Raw genomic sequence first — 27,824 nt, 5'->3', positions numbered from 1 at the left:
CTTGCCCCCTACACAAGGCAGAGAGCTTTTAAGCACTCCACTTTACTTATCGGGATCTAGGAGGCTCCCATCAAATTTCACGGGAGCCTCTTGGAGTCTGCACAAGACCTCCCCAAAGCCCAGTAACCAAGAAGAGCTTTAAAGCTCTTTCTGCAGTGGGAAAACCAGGCACAGAGAGATATTCCAAGCTCTCCAGTTTGTGTGCCTTTAATTTGTGCAATTGCATGCTGGCCGGCTGCCAAGTGCATAAAGCTGCGATCGATCGTGCAAGCAAGTTGTGGGTCGACTGTATTATTTCTGGAGGGCTCCAATGCATCGTCGTCTGCATTTGTGTTGGCTGCAATGAGGCCACAGCCCAGGTTGCTTCATTTCGTGGGCCAGTTAAGTGGGAACAGCCTGACTGCAACTCACCCTCTTCCAGAAAGTCAAATGGTTTGGTGGCAAGTCTTTTTCAGAATTCTGCTTAGAATTTAAATGTTGGAATAAAAAAACTGACCCAGGTGCCTCAGTGTTTCAAGGTGAAGATGCCTTGCTGTGCCCCCTTTCCTCTGCTTTTGAGATGAAGGTTACTGGGCACAGGTATTGTGCCAGCTTTGCCTGTGTGAAAAGAAAGGACTGTTTGGGGGGAAATGTTTGGTGCAAAACTGGAGGGGGTGGCACCTGTGTTTTGACAATGTTTTGACAATGTTTTGACAATGACTTCTCAACACGCTTTGCTGCCTGGCCACAATCTCTTCATCAAAACAGGCTTCTTTTGATTGTTGTGTTATGATTTATTCAAAATAAGACCAAGCTAGCTTATAGGACAAACAACACAGAGGAGGGAGAGAAGTTTCAGACCGGAGTTTCAGACAAGGAAAGATTCCCAGCTCTACTTGGAAACGGGGACCTTCTGCATGCCAAGCAGATGTTCGGCTTTTGAGCTACAACCCTTCCCTTAAGGAACATCGGAACCTCCTTACACTGAGTCAGACCATTGACTCTTAACCACAGAAAATTCTTCCTAAAATTTAGTTGGATTCTCCTTTCTTGTAAGGAAGAATACCGCCTCTGATCTGAGGCAGAACACAGTCAGTGGCTAGTAGCCATGGAGAAGTGTCTTCTCCTCCACAAATTTGCTAAACCCTCTTTTAAAGCCATCCAATTTGGTGGCCATCACTTCTTCTAGTGGGAACTATGTGCTCCATAAAGAAGGACTTCTTATTCTCCTGGTCTTCTATCATTAAGCTTCCTCGGATGACCCCACTGGGTTCTAGTATTATGATGGGACAGGGATGAACACTTCTCTATCAACTTTCCTCTTTATCTCTGGCATTCGATTCACTTCTTTCCCTCTCCCTCCCTCCCTCCCTCTCTCCATCTCTCCTCCAATGATTGCTTTCTGGAAGGTGGGGGAATGATACACTTTGGAGTTTGACCCCCAAACCCCTGATAAGGAAACAACGCGGCTGTCCTTCTTGCAAGCCACATCAACACAAAGCAAGCAGGCCTCCAATGAACTGAATGGCTCTGCCTATAAATTTCTCCTCTCATGCCTCGTGAAAATGTAAAACAGCCCCACTGGCAAATCCCCGTCTGCCCGCTGGCAATATTTAAGCCGTCTCGTGGATTGGCAAGAGGCTGGCGGCATCAAGGGTGACAGGAGAAAGAAACCCAAAGGTGCAGGGTAAGTCCCCTCGTTGCTCACGGCTTGTGTCGGATCACATGGAGGATTCTCACGGGTGGGTCTGGGGGCGCCTTTAGCTCTAGATCCATCGGGGCTGCAAATGCAAAAACTGTAAATAGAATGGCGAGGAGCATCAGACCCGGTTCGGAGGTGGCAATGGGCCAGCCACATGGTCTGCTGGCTCTCTTTGGGCTGGTTTCAATGGAGCCACTTCAATGCGCTGGTTGTTCTCTGGAAAGAACTGCCCGCCTCCAACCCAGCAAAGAGCAGGCGCTTGGTGCCAAGGGAACTGAGCAGAACAAGACTGTGATCGGAATGGACAAAAAAGTCCTAAACTTTCCATTTCTTCAAGTTACAAGGAGGAGGCAATTCCAGGACGTGGACTTCACCAATGGAAATTAGGAGGGGAGAAGGGTGGGGAAGGGGTGCTAGCAATCTCAAAGGCTCCCCAGCCTGGGGATTTCACTGGGGATGCACAGACTTTTGCCCTGAGCCCCAGAGAGCATTGTGGGCCTTTAAATGCAACTGTGAACAGGATGGTTCAGACCCATCCACTTTTGGTGCAATTATTTTTTCATTTCGTGCCTGTCCTTTCCTCCCAAGGAATTCAAGGTGGTGTACAGGGGCTCTCCCCTCCTCATTTAACTGCCCACAACAACCCTGTGTGGTAGGTTAGGTCAAGAGGCAGTGGCTGGCCCGCCCAAGGTCATCCAGTGAGCTTCATGGCCAAGTGGGGATTTGAACCCTGGTCTCCTGTGTCCTAGCCTGATGCTCTAACCACTACACCATGCTGGCTTTAAGCAAGGAGACAAAAGCCTTCTTGGTCAAAGCATCAAGGATGGGGATTTCAAAGTGGGTGGAGGGGGAAACCCCTTGCCAGTTTGGGCAATGAAGTAGGATAGCCAGGCTACTGGTTCCCTCTGCTGGAAGAAATTGCCACTGGGACTTGGTACTCCAGGCAAAGAGCCCAGCAATGCCCTGTCCCTACAGGAGAATGGCTTCCCACAACTTGCTGGGCTCTTATGATGAGCTCCGGCTACTCTTTGTATGGGTGTCTCTACAGGCTTCTGAAAAGTACCTTGGGAGCTTTCCACCCCACCCCCACCAAATTGGAATGACACCTGCCTCCCCAACAAGCACAGACCCTTGCCTGTAAACTTGAGACTTACTTTGCAAGGGGTAGTTGTTTTATTTCCTGCCCCACGTGAGCCCCACATTCAGGCAGGCCTCATTAGCCTGGGACAGGCTTTGCCAACCCGGCACACGCCAAATGTTCTGGGCTGCAAGCCCCATCAGGCCCAGGCAAGAGGCGACTGGCCCTTCTTTGCTTAATTTTTGCATCCACAATGAATTACTGCAGCATTTGGGGAGAGAGCTTTTAACTCTTTGCTCTTGCTGTGGTTTCTTGGTCTGTTCCCTTGTCCCACAATAAGTTTAAAAAGTTATAGGCATTTGTAGATTTCCTCATATGTGGAATCTTTCAAGGTTTTGGATTTTCCCAAAGGAGAGTTGGTGGCATATTTCTGAGGTGAAGTGGCCTGTTACCTGAAGTAACGTCCCAAATGAATCTTCCTTCCTTCCTACCTGCATACAACTCTAGTGCTTACTTTGTACCTGATATGCACTCAGTTTGTTTGCTAACTTCTCCTTGCTGGGCTGGTATGTGCTGCCTCATGCATAAACAATTTGGGTTTATTCTGATGGTGCCCATCTTAGATCACACTATCCATGTACCTAGAGCTCACAGCATGCCATTCCTCTCTTCTGCTGTTAACTCACACAATCATATAATTGTAGAGTTGAAAGGGACCCTAAGGGGTCATCAAATCCAACACCCTGTAATGCAGGAAACCCAGCTGAAGAATCCCTAAGAGGTGGCCACCCAACTTCTGTTTAAAAACCTCCAAAGAGGGAGAGTCTACCATTCCACTGTTGAACAGCTCTTACTGTCAGAAAGTTCTTCCTAATGTTTAGCCGGAATCTCCTTTCTGGTAATTGGAATAGGTTGACTTGAGGTCTCCTTCTGGAGCAGCAGAAAACAAGCTAGCTCCAAACCACCTCTCAGTTTTCTTCTCTTCTCCAGATAATTGTTAGATGATTGTACGCTGCTTGGAGCAAGAGACTTTTAAAAACAGCAGCAGCAACAGCAACAGCAACACCCCATTGCTTGACAGTGAAGATAAGGTGTGTGATGCTGCTTGATGAGAATTAAGCCCACCTTTAAAATGTTTCAGCAGGAAAATGTGCTTTGTGTGTGTCGCAGACAAGCTATATGTTGAAGTTAATCTAGCACAATATATTTTGGGTGCAGTCAGATACCCAGAGCTCACGGGAACAGAATGAGTATTGTAGACCAGAATTGTAGTCCAAAACAGCAGGAGGGTTGTAATGGGGAAGGCTGTTTTAGAGGAACTCATTGAAAATACAGGCATTTCCTGCTGGTGCACCAGCACTCACCAGCCTCTTGCTTCTCTCCTGCATCTGGACATTGGAGATAGCTCCATTCTTAGCGATTATGGCTGGCATCCCACCCGCTAAGAACTTGTTCTTCTTCATGACATGCAAATCAAATGGATCTATTTTCCTCTGTCGGATATTGTAAGGGTTGTAATGATGTCAGGCAATTTCTCTGGCACCCTTCCCAAAAGTCTTCAGCCCTGCAGGCTCCATGCCCCACAGCATTTTAGATGCTCCTTTGTTTATTTATTCAGAGCATATTTTCTACCCTGTTCAAAAGCCAAGAAATCTCTCTGGGTGGCTTACAAAGATCAGTAGGAGTGAGAGTCCCTTAACCTCTGAGGCTTTCGATCTAAAAAGAGACAGCACACAAGAAAAAGGGGATGGGGAGGGTAGAGGAAGAAGGAAAGCAAGCTCCAGCACCAAGTTCTTAAAGCTGCAGCTCTGGGATGAAAGCAGTTCATATGGCACGGCTGCCGCAAGGTGTCTTTTGAAGGAGGGCCAAAGGCAGCTGGGAGGCAGTGGAATTGCCCTGCTTCTCTAGAGTCAGCATCTTGAAGAAGAACTAGAGGAAGTGGAGCTCCTGTGAAAAGCAGGCATTTGGCCAATCGAGAAAGTGACACCCACCTGAAAGGTATTCCTCTGGCTCCTTGCCTCCTGCTCTCTACAGTGAGCACCTTAGAACCAAGCGGAAGAACGTGTTTGTCTACTCCCAGGGCTCCCACACAGAGCAGGGCAGCTTGGCTTCTGCGGCAGCCTCAGAGGATTCCTCCTCCCCTAGGCTGCTGCTCCAACACCTGGGCACAGCGAAGGCCACCAAGGCTCCGGCTGGCGTTCCATTGGCTTGACCCAGACCAGCGTGTCCCACAGTAAGTGTTCTCTTCCTGGCATGGGGAGTGGAAGACATCCAAGTTTCTTTGCATTCTAATAGGCAAACCCTAAAGCACAGCTATCCTATGAAATTTGGGCTTCTCCAAAGGTTGAGGTGCAGTTCCTCAGCCAAAGGAGGAGGGGGAAGAGAGAGAGAGAGAGAGAGAGCATGGGAGGGAAGGAAGCAACATGTATAAAAGGAAAGTGTGCACAAGAATAACCATATTAGGGACTGAGCATAATATACAAAAATGAATTATATCAGGAGAAATTGCTTGCTCAAATGAAGACAAAATGTGTAATGGGCTTCTTTTTCTTCTTTTTCTTTTTTAAAAAAAGTAGTTTGCAAACCAATGTGGAAATGCAGCAAACTGAATTTAGGATTGGAAAAACAAGGAACTGAAATTGTTTGATTTGTCTATCCGTAGGGCACATGATCACATGAAGGGATCTGTGCATCATGATATCAAAGGGTCACAGTGCTTAAGAAAGGAACTCTGACCTTCTCTTGACCTCACTGCTTAGGGGCTTGAGATGTTTGCTGCGGGAACCTCACATCAGGAAGTGACTCAGGCCCCTCACCACCTGCCTTGAGAACAGTCATGAAAAACCTTTGTTGAGCCAAATGGCCCAAACCACCAGCTGCTAAGATCCTGGGGCCATGAGTTGAGGTCCTTTAAGTCTTCTGCAGGTGACTCCGCCTTGGGAGCACTGGGGAGAAGGCACTGCTGCAAAGACATACATTGCAGAAAGGCCACATCCTGAAGGAAAAGTAGTAGAATATTGGAACTGTAGAGTTGGAAGGGATGCCAAGGGCCATCCAGTTCAACCACCTGCAATGCAGGAATAATATAAAAGTGGCTAGGGGTTACCTGTTGACAGTGCCTGGCAGATGTCCTCCCTGAAGGGTTGAACCTGTGACCTTCTGTAGGCAGTGCAGATGCTCTCCCACTGAACTGAGCCTTACCCGAAAAGAAGGGGACTTGACGGTGTGTCTACAGCAGGGTTGGGGAACTTGTGGCCCTCCAGATGTTGTTGGATGGCTACCTCCTGTCATCCCTGACCACGGAGTCTGCTGGCTGATGGGAGCTGAAATTGAACAACATCTGCAGGACCACATGTTCCTCATCATAGAATTGTACAGCTGGAAGGGACCATGAGGTCTAGTCCAACCCCCCTGCAATGCAGGAATCTCTTGCCCAACATTGAGTTTGAACCCATGACTCTGAGGTTAAGAGTCTCACGGTCTACTGACCTAGCAATCGCTGGTTTGCAGTCCAATTCTTCCAGACCACTGAGCCTCCTAACCCAATACTTTCTACTCAGAAGGATGCCAACCACCCTAAGCAATGGACTCAGGCATCTTCCAGAAAAAGCTTTTTGGCATCCCCTTGGATGCTGCTCCAGAGGGGAGGAGGATCTGAACCAATGGCTTCAAATGACAAGAAAGGAGATTCTGACTAAGCATTGGGAAGAACTTTCTGACAGTAAGAGCTGCTCAATAATGGAACGGGCTGCCGCAGAAGGTGGTGGACTCTCCTTTGTTGGAGGTTTCTAAACAGAGGCTTGATGGCCACCTGCCAGGGATTCTTGAACTGAGACTCCTGCATTGCAGGGGGTTGGACTAGATGACCCTTGGGGTACCTTCTAACTCTACAACTCTTTGATTCTAGGTTTGGTAAGACACATAGAGGCTTTTTCTATTGCAAGCCACTACTAAATTGAAATAGGGGTAGCAGCAGCAACAGACATGGCCTTGCTTACTTCTACCACATGGGAAAACAATTCTTAAAATCCACCCTTGCTTGTTGGCTCCAGGAAGCTGGGATGCAAATGAGATGGTTTCCATGGGTTGGACTATAGATGTGCTTCTTGCTCAATCCCTTTGATCTGACTGTTATGGTTGGCACAGTGTGATTGAACTCAAGGTGGATTACCTCCCAATTACAGTCAACTTCTCTCCCTCTGCATGCTAGAGACTAGATCCTCCTTCCAGGATTCTGTTTTCCCCATGGAACCAGGAAACTACCCACCTCGGAGCAGTTTGGTTTTGCATTTTCAGTCAATTGAGTTGCTCACCTTTCAGTCGCAACAAAATGTTTTTACTCCTCTTGCATCTACAGGGACTTCAAGAGTGACCTCCGAGTAGGGGAATTTGATGGGCAGCAGATGTTGCTCAAGATCCTTACACATTTGTTGTATATTGCTCTGTCTCTCTCTCTCTCTTGGCCAGATAAACACACCAGGAAGGAAGGAAGGGTGCCCAGGAGATCCAAGCGGCAATGGAGCCAAGCACAACCACTCTGCCTCCTGCCTTCCCCCAACAGAGCTTGGAGGCTGTGGATATTGTTGTCCTGGTTCTGTACTTTGTATTTGTTTTGGCTGTTGGATTGTGGGTAAGAAAGACATTTCCTTGATTGTTCTGTTCAGTTGAGGGACAATGTCTCCATATGGGTGCAGAGATCCAAAGGGAACTTAGGAAGCTATTTTATTTTATTTTTTATTGCATTGCATTTATATCCCTCCTTTTCCTCCAAGGAGCTCAAGGTGCCATACATATTTCTCCCCCTCCTCATTTAATCCCCACAACAACCCTGTGAGGTAGGTTGGGCTGAGAGGCAGTGACTGGCCCACAAGGTCACCCAGTGAGCTTCATAGCTGAGCAGGGATTCGAACCCTGGTCTCTCAGCTCCTAGTCCAACACTCCAACCACTACACACACTGGCTTTATACTGAGTCCATCTTGTTCAGTACTGTCTGCACTGACTGGCAGCAGCTCTCCAGGATGTCAGACATGAATCATTCCCAGCCTTACCTGGGACCTTCTGGTTGCAAAGCAGATGCTCTCCCATAGAGTTACAGCCCTTCCTCTGATATAGGAAGGTGCCTTATACTGCGTCAGACCCTTGGTTCATGTAGCTCCTTATTGTCTACACTGACTGGCAGCAGCCATCCAGGAACCATCATAATTCCATGAGGTCATTCGTAACCAGGATAGACATACTCTCGCTGTTGTCGAAATTTGTCAAAATATGACTTTTACCCTTTATTGGCAGATTCTAAAACTAGTTATTCTTAGCTCCTGGCACCCTCTGCCAGGGCAATTTGCCACCAGCCTTGGCACAGATTCCACACCCAGCAAGCAATGCAAGCACTCCATTCATTCATGTCTCCCTCCAGGTGTGATTGAGCAACTTGATGAGTCAAGGTAGTTCACTTCCTGCTTTGTCATGCTGCCAACAATTCCCACATGCAACTGGCCCAAACCCTTCCTGGTTGCCTTCCCAGCCGTAAGCCTCCCTGCCTCTGCCAATAGAAACCACAGCCTAGTGCTCTCCGGAAAATGCCCATGGGAATCTAAGAAGAGCCTGGCTGATGTATCAGCCCCCCCAAAAGAGGGGGGGGCATTTAGTCCAGCAGCGCATAGTTAAACTATGGAACTCACTTCCACTGGAGGCAGTGATGGCCACCAACCTGGATGACGTTAAACAGGATAAGACAAATTCATGGAAGACAGGGCTATTGATAGTCACTAGCCTTAGCGACAGTGCTTTGCCTCCACAGTTGAAGGCAGCAATGCTTCTGAATCCCAGATTCTGGAAACCACAGACGGGCAGAGGGCCCTTGATCTCGGATCCTGCTTGAAGGTTTCCTACAGGCATCTGGTTGGTCGCTGTGAGAACAGGAGGCTGGACTAGATGGGTCACTGGACTCATCTGGCAGCAGCTTTTCTTCTTATGTTCTTCTCACAGTGGCCAACCAGATATCCCAATAGAACCCTTGGTCCATCCATCTTGGTATTCAACACTGGCTGGCAGCATTTCCCCAGAGTTTCAGGCAGGAGTTTCTCCCAGCCCTTCCTGGCGATGCCATTGGGGATTGAATCTGGGACCTTCTGCATACCAGGCAGATCCCCTCCCAATGAGCTACTCTGTCTCTTTGCAGAGTCAGCCTCAGGGTGTGTCCACACTTCGCTTGCCCCTGCCTACAAAGCACGGGTCTTGGCGGTTTTCTGTTTGCGCTGCTGCTTTCTCCAGGAAAGCCTGCTCTTTACCACTGAATCGGAGCAAACATCAGTCTCTGGAAAAACTGATTGACATTTGATTCAGTGGTAAAGAGGTTGTTTGCCTGGAGGGAAGTGGCGGGACAAACAGAAGTGTGACTGAGCCATAGGAGTCTAAAGTTCTAAATCTGATCACTCCTTCCCTTGGGCACCTAAGTACAGTGGAACCTCGGGTTGCGAACGTGATCCGTATGGGAGGCACGTTTGCAACCCCCAGCAGTCACAACCTGCAGCGCCGTGTCTGTGCAGCCGCATGTGACGTGATTCAGCGCTTCTGCACATGCAGAAGCGCCAAAACCCGGAAGTAACCTGTTCCAGTACTTCTGGGTTCGGCGCGGTGCGCAACCCGAAATGCGTAACCTGAAGCGTCTGTAACCCGAGGTATCACTGTACACTCTTTGCGCATGGATCAAAATCACCTGCTGCTGGTCTGTTCTCCCCCACCCCCGGTCACAGATGTAGATCTTCACTCACCTATTCTTCCCTGGCGGCCATTTTGTGGCCCGCCTCAGGCGCCAAAATGTTTTGGGCAGGCCTGGTTGTTGCTGATGTTGTTGTTGTTGAGGGTGACTCACTGCCGCCTCTTCAGGCTTCTTAGACTTGCTCGTTTTTATCTCTCTCTCTCTTTCTGTTTCTCAGTCCATGTGGAAAACCAAGCGAAGTACTGTGAAGGGCTACTTCTTGGCTGGAGGCGAGATGGTCTGGTGGCCAGTAAGCGATCTCCATTATGATGTCTTGGTGGGGTGTCTGTTGCAGAGCGGATCTGCTATGTGTTTGGGAAAGGGGTTGAAATGCAGAGAGTCCTCTGTCTGCCTTCAAAGCCTCAAGGTGTTTTTTTGAGGTCTCATCCCTGCATTGAGATTATTCATACGAGTACAACTCTCTTCTAGTTGAGGTCAGACAGGCGGGAGCTGAGTGCAGAAGGAGCATGATGTGTCCCCCAACTTCCCCTAATACCCCAGGCAAGGAATGTGTACAGAAATGCACACACTACAGGGGTAAAGTGTGTATAAAACACACATTTCAGTGAAAATTGCACTTAGAGAAAATTTCTTCTCAAAAATGTGCAGAATAGACCAAAATGCATAGAAAATGTGTACAGCGGGAGAAATGCACACTAAAACACTGATAGGTTTTTGTGAGGGCTTTGGAAAACAAAAACAGATATCCTCACACTGATGTGGGAACGTGGTGAACTGAACTTAAGAGTGGAAAAACAAGAAACTGAAACTGAACCAGTCCCCATAATGAGACCTGACAGCCTTTCCAGGGGAACTGGGCAGAGTCCTTTCTGTGCCAGGCAAGATTAGGTGCTCTTGGGAAGGGCAGGAACTGAGCTGGCTCTCCCAACCTCTCTTCCCAGGTGGGGGCATCTCTCTTCGCCAGTAATGTCGGCAGCGGACATTTCATTGGCCTGGCCGGCTCTGGGGCAGCGTCTGGAATTGGTGCTACAGCTTATGAATGGAATGTGAGTATCACATTTACGGCACAACTTGCTCCTGAGGATGATAATGTGTGTGTGTTGGGCGGGCATGGACCTGGCAGAGGGCCTTCTTGGTAGTGGTGCATCAGGTATTATAATAATAATTTATTTATACCCCACCCATCTGGCTGGGTTTCCCCAGCCACTCTGGGTGCCTCCCAACAGAAGATGATGATAATGATAAAACATCAAACATTAAAACTTCCCTAAACAGGGCTGCCTTCAGGTGTTTTCTAAAAGTCAGATAGTTGTTTATTTCCTTGACATCTGATGGGAGGGTGTTCCACAGGGAGGGCGCCACTACCGAGAAGGCTGGTTCCTTGTAATCTCACTTCTCACCATGAGGGAACCGCCAGAGGGCCCTCAAAGCTGGACCTCAGTATCCGGGCTGAATGATGGAGGTGGAGATGCTCCTTCAGGTATACTAGGCCAAGGACGTTTAGGGCTTTAAAGGTCAGCACCAACACTTTGAATTGTGCTTGGAAACGTACTGGGAATGAATGAAGTTCTTTCAGGACTGATGTTATATGGTCTCAGCGGCTGCTCCCAGTCACCAGTCTAGCTGCCGCATTCTGGATTAGTTGTAGTTTCTGGGTCACCTTCAAAGTTATCCCCACGTAGAGGGCATTGCAGTAATCCAAGCAGGAGAAAACTAGTGCATGCACCACTCTGGCAAGACAGATCTTTTGGCAGACTGTGCCCAGGTGAACTGAGGGCCTTCTCAGTTTACTGCCCAGAAACTCCCTCTTGATGGGCAGGTTCAAGATACACCCCACCTCTTCTGACCCTCTCTCTCATCTTTGGCTTCTTTATGTTTAAACCTGACAACCCTTCAAGCAGAGGACTGTCTTCTGCAAAGTAGGACATGCAGCCACTCTGTGGACCCAAAGCCAACCCAGAGAGAGCTTTTGTATGTCAGTTGATTCTCTGGTTGTATCCTGCTTATTTTGTTCCTGACCTGGGCTCTGCTTCTCCTCACAGGGCATGTTCTGTGTCTTGGTGCTGGCATGGCTGTTTCTGCCGATCTACGTGGCAGCAGGGGTGAGTCTACTGTCCACACTATGGCCACTGTTTCCCATCAACTTTTTCAGACAGCAGGAATCTGTTCTGAAATGGATGTGCCAAGTTATGCATCATGTCATTTCTCGGAATTGTAGTATTTAAAAACTCTAAACTCACTGCCCTGTCCTCCTAAGGTAAAAGGGACTGTACTATTTCCGTGATGTTATTACTGCCTAGATTTTGAATAATCTTTTCTTGCTGTTTTTCATCAATGCTGCCTTATCATTTCCAGGTGACAACCATGCCAGAATATTTGCAGAGGCGCTTTGGGGGCAAAAGGATTCAAATCTTCCTAGCGATTCTCTACTTGTTTATCTATATATTCACCAAAATCTCAGTAAGTAAGGAGACGAGAGGAGACAGAACAGAATTGGCTTGGAAAGAGTAGGTCCATCGAGGCTTCCTAAGTGACCTTTTCTGCCTTTCAATCTTTCTGATATGTTGTGTTGGCTTCTGAATGACAGGCAAATGATGAAAGGAGGGAAGGAGACTGAACTGAATTCTGGATTTAAGATTGTGTAGGTTACTAAAGGCTGAGGAAGATTTTGGGGGAAAGCCTGCTTCTGCTACCTGTTCTTTGATGCTAGATGCATTTTTGAGCACACAGAATCATTTTACAAAGCGTTCCTTTGTGTTCTTCCTGTTGGAATAAGGGCAAGCAACAGCTCACTTTGCTTGAGAACAGAATCTTCTCCCTCCTTATCTATTTTGTCTGTTGCTGAGTTTCCTGCTTGTAGTTCTGAATGTTTGGTTTGCTCCCTTTTTGTGAACTTGTTTCTTTTGATATAGATGTAAAGGAGATGCCCGCACCTGCAGAACATCTGAGGGCTTATCCACACTTACCTCTGCTGTGCTGTTATCTTGGTCAGCGATTTACAGCTCTGTGTCTGAGTGCCTTTCCCTGCCCCCGCTCCAGAGCTTTTGCTGTGGAAACATGCTCTTTAAAGCTCAATCAGAGCAAACATAAGTCCGTTGAAACCCCAGTTTGACATCCAATTCAGAGGATGTTTTCATGGGAAAAGCTCCGGAGCAAAACAAAAACATTTAGACACAGACCTTATACCTTGGTCCATTTAGCTAGTATTGTCTTGCAATGGCTTTCTGGGATTCTGGGTGAGGGACATTACCAGCCTGGCTTGGAGATGCTGGGGACTGAAGCTGGGACCTTTTGAATGTTAGATGCTCTGCCCTGAGCCATGATGACCCTCTCCTGTGTTGTGCTGGACAGTGACAGAGGACGACTAACCTGCCTGGTTTAGTAATTCTTCTTCTTTGGGGTCAATGGGTTTTAATGAGTAACTTACTAACACTTTCTCTTTAGTTGCTCATTAACAACCAAACAGCACTCAAGGCCACTACTACTACTATTACTACTGTTAATAATAATACGGACTGCCCCCCCCCAATGGTGTGTCCTTTGCTTGTGTTCCATCAATAGCAGGATCAGGGTGCCTTTTTGCATCTAGCAGGAAGATGCTCCCAGTCTGGACTCCACACACAGCTGCCTTGCCTTACTGATGTCATCATGTGGGTTACAGTGGAACCTCAGGTTGTGATCTGTGCGGGAGGCATGTTCGCAACCAGCAGCGTTCACAACCTGCAGCGTTCGCAAACTGCAGGGCTGCGTCTGCACACACGCGTGACATGATTCAGCACTTCTGCACATGCGCAAAGCACGATTTAGTGCTTCTGCGCATGTGTGAGCACTGAGACCCGGAAGTAACCTGTTCCGGTACTTCTGGGTTTGGCACGTCCATAACCCGAAAACACGCAACCCGCAGCAATCGCAACCCGAGGTATGACTGTATTAGTTTAGTTTGAAGACTGACTCAAAATAATTATTGATGCACGCAAACGGAGTCCTGAAGTGATATACAGAGATGGGGGCAGGGAGGGGGAGTTACTCGCATATGGGGGTCATATGGGGTTGGGGGGATCCTTGTCCCCCTGCCCCACTCCAGGTCAGACTGGCTGGTGAATTTGAGGCAGTTGTGTGTGGTTGTTGGGTTAATTTCAATTCCATTGTGTTTGTTTGCATCCCCAAACTTCCTTTGCCTGAGTTGTCCCACATGAATTTTGCAAAGCCCTTCCTGCGTTGAATGTAACATCAAATGTGCTTTATACTGTGTGGCAGTGATGCAGGGTATTCTGTGCTCCCTGAAATGTTGTGCGGATGCCAGATGAACCATCTTTTGTCCCAGCTCAACACGGTGGCCCTATATTGTGTTAGGCTCATGGTGTCTTCTGTTTAATCACACACATCACCTTGAGAGGCAGCCCTGACAGTTAACTTCAACAGCATTCAGGGCAAACAAAACCTCCCTTTTTGGCCATGGAGTGTGCATGAGAGCCAGTGTGGTGTAGTGGTTAGAATGTCGGACTAGGACCTGGGAGACCAGGGTTCAAATCCCCACTTGGCCAGAAACCTCACTGCTTTGGGCCACTCACCGCCTCTCTCAGCCCAACCTACCTAAAAAGGTTGTTTGGGGGATTAAATGGGGAAAGGGAGAAGCATGCATATGCTGCCTTTTCCTTGGAGGAAAAGATAGAGTAGAAATTCAGTAAATAAATAAATTCTCCTGTTTGCAATTCAAGAGAATGTCAAATTAAAGAGGGGCTTGGTGGTGGTAGGGTGGGGTAAATCCCACCATGCTTTTCTATTAGCCTGGATTGGGGGCTACCCCCAACTCCCCACAGACTGCTACTGCTGCTCTCCAGCACCTGTTGAGTTTCCTGCTCCCAAGGGATGACTGAGTCATTGTTCCATCTCTTCCTCTTCCAAACAAGCTTCTCCTTTGTCCAAAAGAGCTGAACAGAGCTTGGCTGTCAGTACAGGGGGTGGGGGTGGGGGGTCCTTCAGCTGTAGGGCACAATGGAGCTGAGAGCATTTATTGGTCTACTTGAGGTGCCTCCAGTATTTTGCGGGAGAGAGTGGATCAAAGCCCTCTGCCACCCTCTAGTGCAACACACACACTTTGAAAAAGAATCAGGCTTTTCTGCCGCTTGGAAAGCGCACTGAAAAATGTGGGATGAGCGAATGGTTAATGGGGAGACGTGTAAACATCCCACAAACAAAGCAAGATGAATGGAGGAGGAATCCTCATGGTCAAGTAGATCCAAAAGACCAGACAGAGTCTAACCTCAGTGTCCTCATACCTGTCTGGATTTTGTCTCCTCCAGGTTGACATGTACGCTGGGGCCCTCTTCATCCAGCAGGCTTTGCACTGGGATCTCTACGTGGCTGTCATTGGGCTGCTGGTTATCACAGCCATTTACACTGTGGCAGGTGAGTCTGAGCAGAGAGAGAGAGAGAGAGAGCAAGAGCGAGTGAGAGTGCTCTGTCCTTATCTCTTTATTCAACCTCTAGGAGTAGATATATCCATTCCTCCCTAGCAGGGTTTGTTTGTTAATTGCATTTCTACCCCACTTTCCCCCATGAGCTTAAAGTAGCACCATGGTTCTCCCTTTCCTCATTTAATTCTCACAACAACCCTGTGAGGTAGATCAGGTTGAAAGGCAGTGACTGCCCTGCGAGGTCACCCAGGGAACTTCATGACTGAGTGGGGATTTGATCTATGGTCTCTCCCAGGCCCTAGCCTGACACTAACCACTAGGTCACGCTGACTGTCCAAGACATCTTGCTGCCTCTGATGGCAGAATAGGCAGCCATCGTGGCTAGTAGCCATTTATAGCCTTATCCTTGATGAAGTTGTCTAATCCTCATTTAATGACATCCAAGTTGTTGCTGATCACTGCATCTTGTGGGGTGGAGTTCCATAGTTCCAACGGTGCATTGCGTGAAGATGTCCTTCCTTTTTCTGCCCTGAACCTCCCAGCGTTGAGCCTCACAGAATCACAGTGTTGTAGAGTCAGAAGGGAACCAAAGGGTCAAAGCCCTGTAAAGAAGCTGATTGGACTGGCTATTGGGTCTTATTTTGATATTGGCAATGGGGCAGTGTGTTCCTGAGGACAGCAGACTACCCTAGAGGGCACAGGGCAAGCCGGCCTCCAACATCTCCCGGTTGCCCCTTGCCTGCTCCAACTTCTGCTGCCTGAGGTGACTTTCACTCTGCCTAATGGTAGGGCCAGCTCTGCTTTTTAGCAGTTATCTCATGGTGGTGAGCCACCTGGACCGGGACTAGGGTCAGCCACCATTTGACTGCCCTATGCAAGCAACTGGGCAGATGAGGCTTGACTAATGCAAACCCAAATCTTTTGGCCAAGCTAATGTCCAGACCAGGATGCGGGTGGCACTGTGGTCTAAACCACTGAGCCTAGGGCTTGCCGATTGGAAGGTCGGCGGTTCGAATCCCTGCGACGGGGTAAGCTCCCGTTGCTTGGTCCCTGCTCCTGCCAACCTAGCAGTTCAAAAGCATGTCAAAGTGTAAGTAGATAAATAGGTACTGCTCTGGCAGGAAAGTAAATGGCATTTCTGTGCGCTGCTCTGGTTTCTCCACATGGCCCGGAAAAACTGTCTGCGGACAAACATCGGCTCCCTCGGCCAGTAAAGCGAGATGAGCGCCGCAACCCCAGAGTCATTTGCAACTGGATTTAACTGCCAGGGGTCCTTTACCTTTACCTTTTAATGTCCAGACCAAGTTCCAAGCACAGGTCTTGCTTCTTCTGTTCCCTCTGTAGGTGGCCTGGCAGCTGTGATATACACCGACGCCCTGCAGACAGTCATCATGCTAGCTGGGGCGCTGACGCTGATGGGCTTCAGTAAGTATCTTAGAACCACAGAACCACAGAATTGGAACAGACCACAAGGGTCATCTCGTCCAGCCTCCTGCAATGCAGGAATCTTTTGCCCAACATGGGGCATGAACCCACGACCCTAGGATGAACAGTCTCATGCTTTACTAGCTGAGCTCTCTTGTGCATGGGGTTTGGGGTTTGCCCTCTGAGATGTGATGCCAAGTTTCGCACGCAGGAGAAAGCTGCAGATGTCCACTTCATTCATTGCTACCTGACTTTGCTCTTACCTCCTTGAGTGGCTGCAGCGCAGCACCTAAGCATGTGATCCAGGACATCTCTGGGTTGAGTAGCCATCATGCTCAAGCAGGCCAACTCAGTCTCCTGGTCTGCAGTATAGGCATAATAATAATAACGATAATTCATTGCCCACTCTTCACCCTCAGGTCTCAGGGCACATTACAGCATTAAAATATAATATTAAAACACTGTTTGAAAATCAGTTTAAAACAACTTGCAATAAGGTGGGTCCTATAATATGCATCTCCATTGTCAAAAGCTTGGGTAAAGAGGTGTGTCTGCAGCATTCACCAGAAGCTGTAGAATGAAGGTGCCAGATGCACCTCTGTGGGGAGGGAGAGCCACAGCTTAGGGGCTGTCACAGAGAAGACCCTGTCTTGGGCCACCGCCACCCCAACTTTCTGAGAACACCTGAAAGGGACTCTAGCATTCACCTATTTTAAGACTTGCCATAAGCAGACATGTGCAGAGGTCCAGAGATACCTGAGTTATTTCTAGTCTTTGAGGTCTCTAGTCAAAAATAAAAAGATCATATAATCAGCTGATATGAGAGCACCCCTTCATCACGATCTTATATTGTGCCATCAGAACCAATATTTCTAACAATATTTATGAATGTTTTAAACTCTCTTAAGGTGACAAAATCTGTAACGGTTAACAAAAAAGTTATGTCTTCTACCAAATCACATCTCTTCCTAGTTTAAATCTGCAACTCTAAGCTGAGAGAGCGTGCCACATTCTTGGGCTCATGTGTATCAAGACATGTTACCTCACAATGGAGAATTCTTCCCTTAATCCCATTGTTTGAACTTAGCGGTTTCTCAAAACAACACAGCAGGTCCATGCAAAGCAAATGCTGAGCACCAGCAGGAAATCTGAACATCGTTTGCTCTTCAACTTTCCAGGTTTTTCCAAAGTTGGAGGGCTGGAAGACTTGCAGAACAGATACTTCCAAGCCATTGCGAGCAGCCACTATGGCAACAACAGCTGCGGTTTACCCAGGGATGACGCTTTCCACATCTTCCGGGATCCTGTCACGTCTGACCTTCCCTGGCCGGGAGTGCTGGTTGGAATGACCATCCCCTCGCTGTGGTACTGGTGTACAGACCAGGTTGTTGTTCTTGTTCTTGTTGTTTTTATCGTTGTTATTAATATACCACCCTTCAGATGAAGATCACAGGGCGGTTCACAACATAACAATACAAAATGAGAACACAAAATACATAATAAAACAAGAACAAACCAATAACCCCTCTCCCACAAACACAATTAAAAGGGTATATAATGTTCATCAGGGCTTCTAAAATCCATTTTTGTTGTCCTGCCATTAGTCCCCATGCTAAAGGTAAAGGTAAAGGGACCCCTGACCATTAAGTCCATTTGTGGCCGACTGGGGTTGCAGCGCTCATCTTGCTTTATTGGCCGAGGGAGCCGGCGTACAGCTTCCGGGTCATGTGGCCAGCATGACTAAGCCGCTTCTGGTGAACCAGAGCAGCACACGGAAACGCCATTTACCTTCCCACCGGAGCGGTACCTATTTATCTACTTGCACTTTGATGTGCTTTCGAACTGCTAGGTTGGCAGGAGCAGGGACCAAGCAACGGGAGTTCACCCCGTCACGGGGATTTGAACTGCCAACCTTCTGATTGGCAAGTCTTGGGCTCTGTGGTTTAACCCACAGTGCCACCCGCGTCCCACAGTCCCCACACTACGGGGTTATAATTTAAAAGTTCATGAACATCTGAAAATGCCAAGGATTTTGCCAATGCAAAATTGATGTGACAACTTAATACCAAAAGGAATATATCACTGGACAGGCCCAGATCATATGCCTCAATGAAGCATCCTGAACCCAACACCTCCATCGTTATAACTCCAGATAAGCCATTGCCTGCCTCTGCATCTCTCAGGTGGTCTTAGAAGGGCCTGTACCGAACTGTCTCCTTCCTTACATTGCAGGTCATTGTTCAAAGATCTTTGGCAGCCAAGAACCTCTCTCATGCCAAAGGGGGAGCCTTGCTGGCCTCCTACTTGAAAATCCTGCCCTTGTTTATGATGGTTCTGCCTGGAATGATCAGCCGCATCCTCTTTCCAGGTAAGAAGGAAGAATAAGATGCCTCCTGATGTTGCAGAGTGTAGTGAATCATAGAGTTAGAAGGGACCCACCCACTCAGGAGTCATAGCTAAAGAATCCCTGACAAATTGCCGTCCAACTTCTGCTTAAAAACCTCAAATGAAGGCCATGTTCTGAGGTTGTCTGTTCCACTGCTGAACAGCTCTTACTGCCAGAAAGTTCTTACTAATGTTCTTCTTTCTTGTCATTTGAATCCATTGGTTTGAGTGGTGAGAAAGTTAGACTCACTGGGTGACCTCGAGGCCAGTCATTGCGTCTCTCAGCCTAACCTACCTGGCAGGGTGGTTGTGAGGATTAATTGAGGAGGGGAAGAGCCATGCAGGCTGCCTTGAGCTCCTGGGGGGCGGGGGGAGAGATGGGATATCAATGCAATGAATAAGTGCAATACAGATTTCTAAGGGGAAATATCTTTTGGTCAGCATGTGTTGAGGGGGAAGGATTTGGAGCAGGTATCAAAGCTCTTATCTTCCTTCCTTTAATTTTGTTACCCTGAGTATTTCCAAACTGCCAGCACATTCCCAAAATAAATCGTGCCATAAAACCATCAAACATCACAAAGTCGTAAGATGCAGAACCAACAACCAAACCAAATTAAATTAGTTTTCTGAAATAGACTTGTTTTCAGTAGGTGACAAAATATTAGAATCTGCCTCTTGATTACAGATGATTTGCAAACAGTTCCCCATCCATTTTTACGCCCTTGGCTTTCCTCCCCCCACTCTCTCACAGCTATTTACAATAAGTTTAAATTACATTTTCATCACAGATCTCGTGGCTTGTGCTGATCCAAAAATCTGCAAAGAGATCTGTGGCAACCCATCTGGATGTTCTGATATTGCATACCCCAAATTGGTCATTGAACTTTTGCCAATTGGTAAGGAGGAAGGGGGGGGGGGGCTTCTCAGCAACCCAAACAGAGGTGCTCAGAGATGCAGGTGGTTAGAAATTTAGCTGTAGGTGAGAGACCAACAGCACTTTCGGATGGTAACAAATAAGGTCCAAGATGCTCGAGGGCAATGGGTGGTGCTCATTGGAACTGGTGGGGAAGAAGGCAGGGAGGCCAACAGTAGGTGGCACCAGAGCCAATGACAGGCAGAGCGAACTAATTTTCATGTTGTCCTCATTCTTCTCCCTGCCATGTTCGGCTGCCACCGTGGCTCAGTAAGCAACAGAGTTATTTGCAAAGGTTTTTTGGGTGGCCCTGGGGCATGGCATGAGCTTATCTCTGAAGACCAGTTGTCAGGTACCACAAATGGGGAGAGTGTTGCTGTTAAACCCAGATCCCCCTGGCTGGCTTCCCAGAAGAGGTGTCTGAAGACCATGACCTGGATGGACCCCCTTTGGCCTTGACCCAGCTGGTGCAGGGCTTTTCTTATATTAGGAGAGAGGTGGGCACTCTGCTTGGTCTAGGGGCACCTCTCGTGAGTGGTGGGCTTTCCTTTGGCTTCCAGGACTCAGAGGTCTGATGATGTCCGTGATGATTGCAGCACTGATGTCCTCTCTGACTTCCATCTTCAACAGCGCAAGCACCATTTTCACCATGGATCTCTGGCGAAATATCAGGCCCCTCTCTTTGGAGTGGGAGCTCATGATCGTCGGCAGGTAAGGTGCGCCATGTGCAAGGTGGTGCACACCCAACAAGAGTCCCAGAAGATCCCAGGGTAGACTTCCAATAGTTAGGTCATAGAATTTTAAGGTTGGAAGGGACCCCAAAGGTCCCTAGTCCAGCCCCCTGCAATGCAGGAATCACAGCTAATTCACACTTGGATACAGCCTTTAATGTTTCAGGACTGACTCTTTCCTTGCCATTAGAAATCGGTAGCAAAACAAAGAGATAACGAGGCCTTTCTCCTTGATTCAGGGTCTTTGTCCTGCTCCTTGTAGTCATTTCCATCTTATGGATTCCGCTGGTCCAGGCCAGCCAGGGGGGACAGCTCTTCATTTACATCCAGACCATCAGTTCCTACCTGCAACCTCCCGTGGCCGTGGTCTTCATCCTGGGCTGCTTCTGGAAGAGAACAAATGAAAAGGTGAGTGAGATGCAGGTTCTCCTGGAGGCCCTGAACGATGGTGGTTGTGAGCTGCGTTATTTGCAAAGTTTTTTGGGTGGCCCTGGTGTATGGTATGAGTGTGTCTCTGAAGACCAGTTGTCAGGTACCAAAAATGGGCGAGAACATCTTCTGATGCAAATCATTGTTAATATTTTTATTTGCGTTCCAAGTATCATTATATTTACCCATACACAATCTGTGTCTAAAAGCAATCCATTCCTATGTTGCAAGAGTTGTCATATCTTTTATCCATTGATCAAAAGGCACCAAAGTATTGTTTCAAATTTCAAAGGATCGTTGTGCTTTGGTTTGTGGATTGTTTTGAGACGGCCAAATTCAGCAGATGTGCCCTAAAAGGGGGATTAAACCAAATTTCCACTTGACTGTGGTGTAGATGCCTCTTCTTGTTCCAACATGGGATTCTTCCTTCCTCCCAGGGGGCATTCTGTGGCCTTTTGATTGGGATGGGAATGGGCCTGATCCGAATGGTGCTGGATTTCATCTACCCTCTGCCACGGTGCGATGAGGCAGATGGCCGTCCGGCGGTGGTGAAATACGTCCACTACCTCTACTTCTCCATGATCCTGAGTCTGGCTACGCTGCTTGTGGTGGTGACTGTTAGTCTCCTGACAGAGCCTCCTTCAAAGGAAAGGGTGCGTAATTCCAGCAGGCATTGCCAACTCTCGTTTCTGAACCCATCTTCTTGGGTGCTTTAAAGCCCAATCAGATTAGGGCAGCTCTGAAACATGGAGCAAATTAGGTGACACCCAGGGTGGATCTACACATGGAGGGGTGGGATGGACACTTTAAATAAGTCAGAAATTAAATCGTTATGCTGTAGTAAAAGGGGGAAAAATCCCTATGGAAAACCGTGTTTCAAAATTTCCTGCTCTCTGTCGCCATCTAGTGTTGCATGTTTAAAGTGCAATCAAATCACTGTTTCTTTACTAATGTAGCTGAGTCCCCACGCTGTCCCTTTAAAACACTTCTATGGTGCTTCATCAACCACAGATAATCCTGGGATCTGTAGTTTGTTAAAGGTGCCTTTTGTCCCAACAGATCACCCGCCTCACCTGGTTCACCCGCAAGGATGCTCAGGTAGAGAAGGATGCCCTTCCACAAGCTCCCAGAAGCCCTGCTGTGCCTCTCCCTGCCAATGGTGTCCATGAGGCTGGTCCTCCTTCTCCAGTGCAACTTGAGATCAGTGATGGCCCTGAAAACAATCAAAATGGTAAAACTTATCAGTGACCCACAGAGGACATAGTTCAATTAGTAGAGCATGAGACTCTTAATATCAGGGTCATGGGTCCCTTTCCCATGTCCATGAGCCTGACCAGTGATTTACTGCTAACTTGTCTCCTCTTCAGGTTCCCTGGACTGTAAGAAGACCTCCAAACTCACAAGGCTGTTTTTGTGGATCTGTGGGATGGAGAGCAGGAATGCGGACACTCCGAAATCTGCTGCCGAATTGAAAAGTGAAATCGCCATGGCTTCCACGAAGGAAGCACCTTTTGTGAAGCACATCCTCAATGTCAACCTGATAGTCTGCTTAAGTGCAGGCGTCTTCCTCTGGGCTTACTTTGCGTAGCATTGAGCCTCATCTGTTCAAAGGATGCTGTTCAGCGCCAAGCAGATGGGCATTGCTATAGGAAGGACCAAGGCGAATGATAACACTTAATAATGACCCTGTACCAGACACTGTGTGCTTTTAAAATTCTCAAGGAAAGGAAAAAGGGCCTCAATGCTTGTGGATGGACTTGAAGAATTCGCAGTAGGAGAAATCCAGAGCCTCTCCAATGTAACCGGGTCCCAGGCGGTGATTTTGGGGGCAAAGACCAAAAACAGGTTTGCTTGGCACAATTATTATTTAAACAAGTGAGACACCATTCTTTTGCCACACATTTCCTGACAGTCGCATGACCCCACATGCGGCAGGTCTCTTTTGTGGCTCTGGGGGTTGTAGCCAGCTAAGTTCTACTCGGAGTAAACCCATTGAAATTAGCAAACAATAGATAGGACTATGGAACTAACTATTCCCTAGGAGGCAGTGAGGGCCACCAACCTGGATGGTTTTGTAAGAGAATTAGATAAATTCACAGAGAGCTATTAATGTCTACTAGCCATGAAGGTTCTACTCTGCTTGGGGAAAGCAATGCTTCTGAATCCCAGCTGCTGGAAACCACAGGAAGGGAGAGTGAACTTCTGCTCAAATCCCACTTTTGGGTTTCGGTTGAGAACAGGATGCTGGACTAGATGGGCCACTGGCCTGATCCAGCAGGCTCTTCTTAAAGGTAAAGGTAAAGGGACCCCTGTCCATTAGGTCCTGTTGTGGCCAACTCTGGGGTTGCGGCACTCATCTTGCTTTATTGGCAGGGAGCTGGCGTACAACTTCCGGGTCATGTGGCCAGCATGACTGAGCCGCTTCTGGCGAACCAGAGCAGCGCACGGAAACACCATTTACTTTCCCGCCGGAGCGATACCTATTTATCTACTTGCACTTTGACGTGCTTTTGAACTGCTAGGTTGGCAGGAGCAGGAACCGAGCAATGGGAGCTCACCCCGTCGCAGGGATTTGAACCACCGACCTTCTGATCGGCAAGTCCTAGGCTCTGTGGTTTAACCCACAGCGCCACCCGTGTCCCGTACGGGACAGGCTCTTCTTAGTTTCTTACATTAGTATCACTCACTATTCCCTTGGGTCTGTTCTGAGTAGGACTAGCATTGGATACAACAGCAGGGGTGTCAAACTCAATTTCATCGGGGGCCGCATCAGCAGTTTGGTCACCCTCAAAGGGCCGGTTGTATCTGTAGGACTATGTAAAGGACATGTAAATTGGAGGTTTCCTGTGTAGAATGGCCAGCGCTGCTAGAGGGCAGACGTCCTCTGGCTTGTAGGCTGCCGCGCATGCACTGAAGAGGCGGCTTTCTTGTGTAAAAAAAAAAAAAAAAGCGAGAATAAAAGGTGAAGGCTGGCAGCCAGCGGCGGCTACACGGGCCACATGACGAGGTCTGGCGGGCCGGATTTGGCCCGCGGGCCTTGTGTTTGACACCCATGACATAGGGTCTTTAATAAAGCCTTTGCTGACCTGTTGCCCTCTAGATGTTTCGGACTTCAAATCCCATGTGGCTGTGCTGTCTAGGGCTGATGGGAGTTGTAGTCCAAAGTGTCTAGAGCTCTCCAGGTGAGCAAAGCCTGCTTTAATGCCACAATGTTTAGCTATGGGACCCATGCCATGGTGATGCTCCCATACCAGAACCGTGTTCATGCGCTGGCTCCTCCAGAGGAGCTCACAACCTCTTTGGTCCTCCCCAATCCTCTTAGCTCAGTGTGGCACAAACCATCGTTAAGGCAGAGATTTCTTAACCATAGATCCAGGTTCAGACAACATGCTAAGCCATGGGTAGGCAAACTAAGGCCCGGGGGCCAGATCTGGCCCAACCGCCTTCTAAATCCAGCCCACGGGTGGTCTGGGAATCAGTGTGTTCTTACATGAGTAGAATGTGTCCTTTTATTTACAATGCATCTCTGGGTTATTTGTGGGTCCTGCTTGGTGTTTTTACATGAGTAGAATGTGTGCTTTTATTTAAAATGCATCTCTGAGTTATTTGTGTGGCATAGGAATGCGTTCATTTCCCACCCCCCCCCCAAAAAAATATAGTCCGGCCCACCACAAGGTCTGAGGAACAGTGGACGGGCCCCCTGCTCAAAAAGTTTGCCAACCGCTGCTAAGCCAACTTTGTCTTAGCTGCCATACTGAGCAAAAAAGGACTGGGAAGGAACAAAGCGGCTGTAACCTTCTCCTTCCTGGGAGACGTACTTTGGCTTGGTGTTACACGCAAAAGTTGCCACAGTGAACAAGTATTTTTGATTGTCCTGAGCCTACTGTAGTTCAGGGGGGTTGACTTCCCTCCATAGCTTGAACCATGACAACTTAACAGGCATACAGTTTATTTGAAACATTGGAAGCTACCTGATATTGAGTCAGACCTTTGGTCCATTGAGCTCAGTATTGCCCACACTGACCAGCAACAACTGTCCAGGGTTTCAGTCCCGAGTCTCTCCCAGCCCTACCTGGAGATGCCAGGGATTAAACTGGGGACTTTCTGCATGCAATGCAGGTATACTATGCACCGAGCTAAAGCCCTTCTGTCTTCTGTAGGCTAAAGCCCTTCTGTAGGATAGGCACGTTTTAAGGTTTTCATTACAGTTAGGTAGCCGTGTGGTCTGCCATAGTCAAAACAAAATAAAAAAATAGCTTCCAGTAGCACCTTAGAGACCAACTAAGCTTGTCATGGGTGTGAGCACTCTGTGCATGCACACGAAAGCTCATACCAATGACAAACTTAGTTGGTCTCTAAGGTGCTACTGGAAGGATTTTTTTAATTAAGGTTTTCAGTCACTACAAGAACAACCTGTTATGTTCTGTCTAATCTCCTGCAGATATACATCCCAGGCATTCTCAATTTACAAATGTATATTTCAGTGGTGTCATATAATGCCAATTTTGTGTCAAAAGCTAATATTAGGGGCTGATAAAAACAATAGCATTCTCTTGAAAAAGAAGTGAACATGCATTGCAGGGGGCTAGACTACAGGACCCTTGGGTGTCCCTTCCAGCTCTACAGGTCTGCGATACTATGAAAGGTTCTTTAGCAGGGTGATAAACAATGAAGGAAAAGGTAGCAAAATGAACTTTTCTAGAGTGCAGGAAGACTGCCTAACCTCCCGGAAACATCTGTGGACATAGCTAGGAAGGAGAACGAGTTGCTTGTTGAAATGGCCAACGTATTTGTGAGATTTTCAATGGGAAAGTGTTTTGACGGTGTCCCTTTTACTGTACAAAATAATGCAGAGAGTATTTTTATGGAGTATTTTATGAACTGCGTCATGTTTTTCATGGACTTGTAAAAACAAAAACAAATCAATGTGTGTGTTTTTATTTATTCTTCTGAATGGAGTCAGGCACCTGTGCAAGGATGCCTCGATATGTCTGAGCTGGCTTCAGTTTTCTTCATCATGCAATAACCAGTCTAACCCAGTGGCCTCTTCATACTAGCTCCAGGGTGATGTGGGAAAGTTGCATGTGATGCCCAGGGAAATGTGTGCAGATCCTATCCTTGTCTTTGGAGAACCCAAGAAAGTTAAATGCGATGCTAATAATATTTGAAGCTCGGCTGTGTGATTCTAGAGTAGTGCAGCCCAAATGGTCTTTCCTCAGAAAATGAGTGTCTTTATAACAGCTGCCTTAACTGCACAGAAAAAATTCAGCACTGAAAATAGACTAGGCTCAACCTTGGTTGGCAATAAATGTCTTTAGATAACCTGGTTTAGATATACTTGCTTCTTTCTGAGTTTTAGGAAGGCTCCTTTCCAAGAAGTAGTCTTGATATTTATTTATTTCTAAAGGAAAAAAAACCCCAAGATACATTCCTATACCACAAACAAAGACTAGGTTTGCCTCCAGACGGCCTGTTTAATCAGCATTCAACCTGATTTTTTTGCAGAGAGATTGGACTGTCCAGCGGGAATCTCCATCCTGATTTGTTTCTGGGGAGATTAGGTGTCAGTTTCGTCAAGCAAGTGTTTTAATAAATAAAAATAAAATTATCCCACACTTTCCAGTGCACTTTTCCATCTCTTTTCTGTCTGTTCTTTTGAATCAAAGCATCACTGGCTGGTTGTTTCTATGGCAACGTACCTGTACTTGGCCAAATGTTTAGTCATGTAAAAATAAGCTTTAAGTTATGTTAAAGGGTCTTTAACTTAACGAAAGAGACCAGTTTGACCACTCCAGAATAAGAACATAAGAAGAGCCTGCTGGACCAGGTCAATGGCCCATTGAATCCAGCATTTGGGCCTCACAGTGGCCAACCAGATGCCCCAGTGCAAAATCCACAAGCAGGACTCCAGCACAAGAGCCCTCTCCTCTGTTGCGATTTCTGGCAACTGGTATTCAGAAACATTGCTTCCTCCAACTGTGGAGGCAGAGCCAAGCCATCGTGGCCAGCAGCCCTTGATACCCTTCTCTTCCAAAAACTTGTCTAATCCTCTTTCAAAACCATCCAAGATGGTGGCCACCACTGCCTCCTGAAGGAGCGAGTTCCATTGTTCAACTACGCACTGTGGGAAGAAGTCCTTCCTTTTATGTGATAGCTCAGTCAGTAGAGCCCGAGACTCTTAATCTCAGGGTTGTGGGTTTGAGCCCCATGTTGGACAAAAGATACTTGCATTGCGGGGGTTGGACTAGATGACCCGCATGGTCCCTTCCAACTCTTATGATTCTATGTGTCCTGAATCTTCCAACATTCAGCTTCATTGGATGCCCATGAGTTCTTAGTTGTTATGAAAGGGAGAAAACATTTTCTCCCCACTTGCTCCACGCCATGTCACGCAGTTCCTTATGCTGCAAGACCCCATCTTACAGATGTAAAACTGCAGGTTTGGTTATTTATGTCTTTATGTATGCTACTATTGTGGCCCGTGTTTTGTTAGGCCAAAAATGGAAAACAAAAGAGGTCCCAACCAAAGATGAATGGCAACCTAAGTTGACAGAATATGCACAACTTGCAGACTTAACATATAGAATAAGAGAACAAGAAGAACATACGTTTCAAGAAGACTGGAAAACGTTTACTGAATATATGGTAAATAATTGTGTACAGCTGGCAGCATTAAGATAAATTCAACATGTAAATAAGTTTGATGGGTGCAATAATGGAATACTGAATGGCGTAGTTTTTGTAAAATATGCAGGGATATAAGATATGTAAAATGAACCATGGAAAGAAAAGAAGGGAAGTCATTGATATCTTAAGGATGTAAAATGAGTATCTCAAATTGTAAAACAGAAAACTTAATTAAAAATATATACAAAAAATTAAAAATAAAACTGCAGGCTCGGAGGAGATCCAAAGATGGCCTCCCTCCAATCCTATATATTTGCTTATTTTCTTTTGGGTAGAGCAGGTTCAAAGCATAGATTCATACATCCTCAGAACACAGGCTGGCAATAGAGCTGGCTTCCTAGGGGAGGCCATTCCCTCAC

At 47.4% G+C, this 27,824-nt stretch overlaps 1 protein-coding gene across 1 annotated transcript; it reads left to right on the top strand.

Moving 5' to 3' along the window:
- The first annotated feature begins 1,425 nt into the window (after positions 1-1,425).
- Positions 1,426-23,006, top strand: SLC5A11 (solute carrier family 5 member 11). Its single transcript, XM_053365249.1, has 16 exons — positions 1,426-1,666; positions 7,227-7,389; positions 9,696-9,767; positions 10,420-10,524; positions 11,521-11,580; positions 11,834-11,938; positions 14,782-14,887; positions 16,240-16,320; positions 17,499-17,704; positions 18,553-18,688; positions 19,494-19,601; positions 20,179-20,329; positions 20,589-20,757; positions 21,216-21,431; positions 21,838-22,009; positions 22,146-23,006. Exons 2-16 carry the CDS (start codon positions 7,276-7,278, stop codon positions 22,364-22,366), a joined length of 2,022 nt encoding a protein of 673 aa, XP_053221224.1. The 5' UTR covers positions 1,426-1,666; positions 7,227-7,275; the 3' UTR covers positions 22,367-23,006.
- Positions 23,007-27,824: the final 4,818 nt, after the last annotated feature.

This window comes from Podarcis raffonei, chromosome 14, assembly GCF_027172205.1.
Source record: "Podarcis raffonei isolate rPodRaf1 chromosome 14, rPodRaf1.pri, whole genome shotgun sequence".
Classification (NCBI taxonomy): Eukaryota; Metazoa; Chordata; class Lepidosauria; order Squamata; family Lacertidae; genus Podarcis; species Podarcis raffonei.
This window is presented reverse-complemented; position numbering and strand designations above follow the sequence as displayed.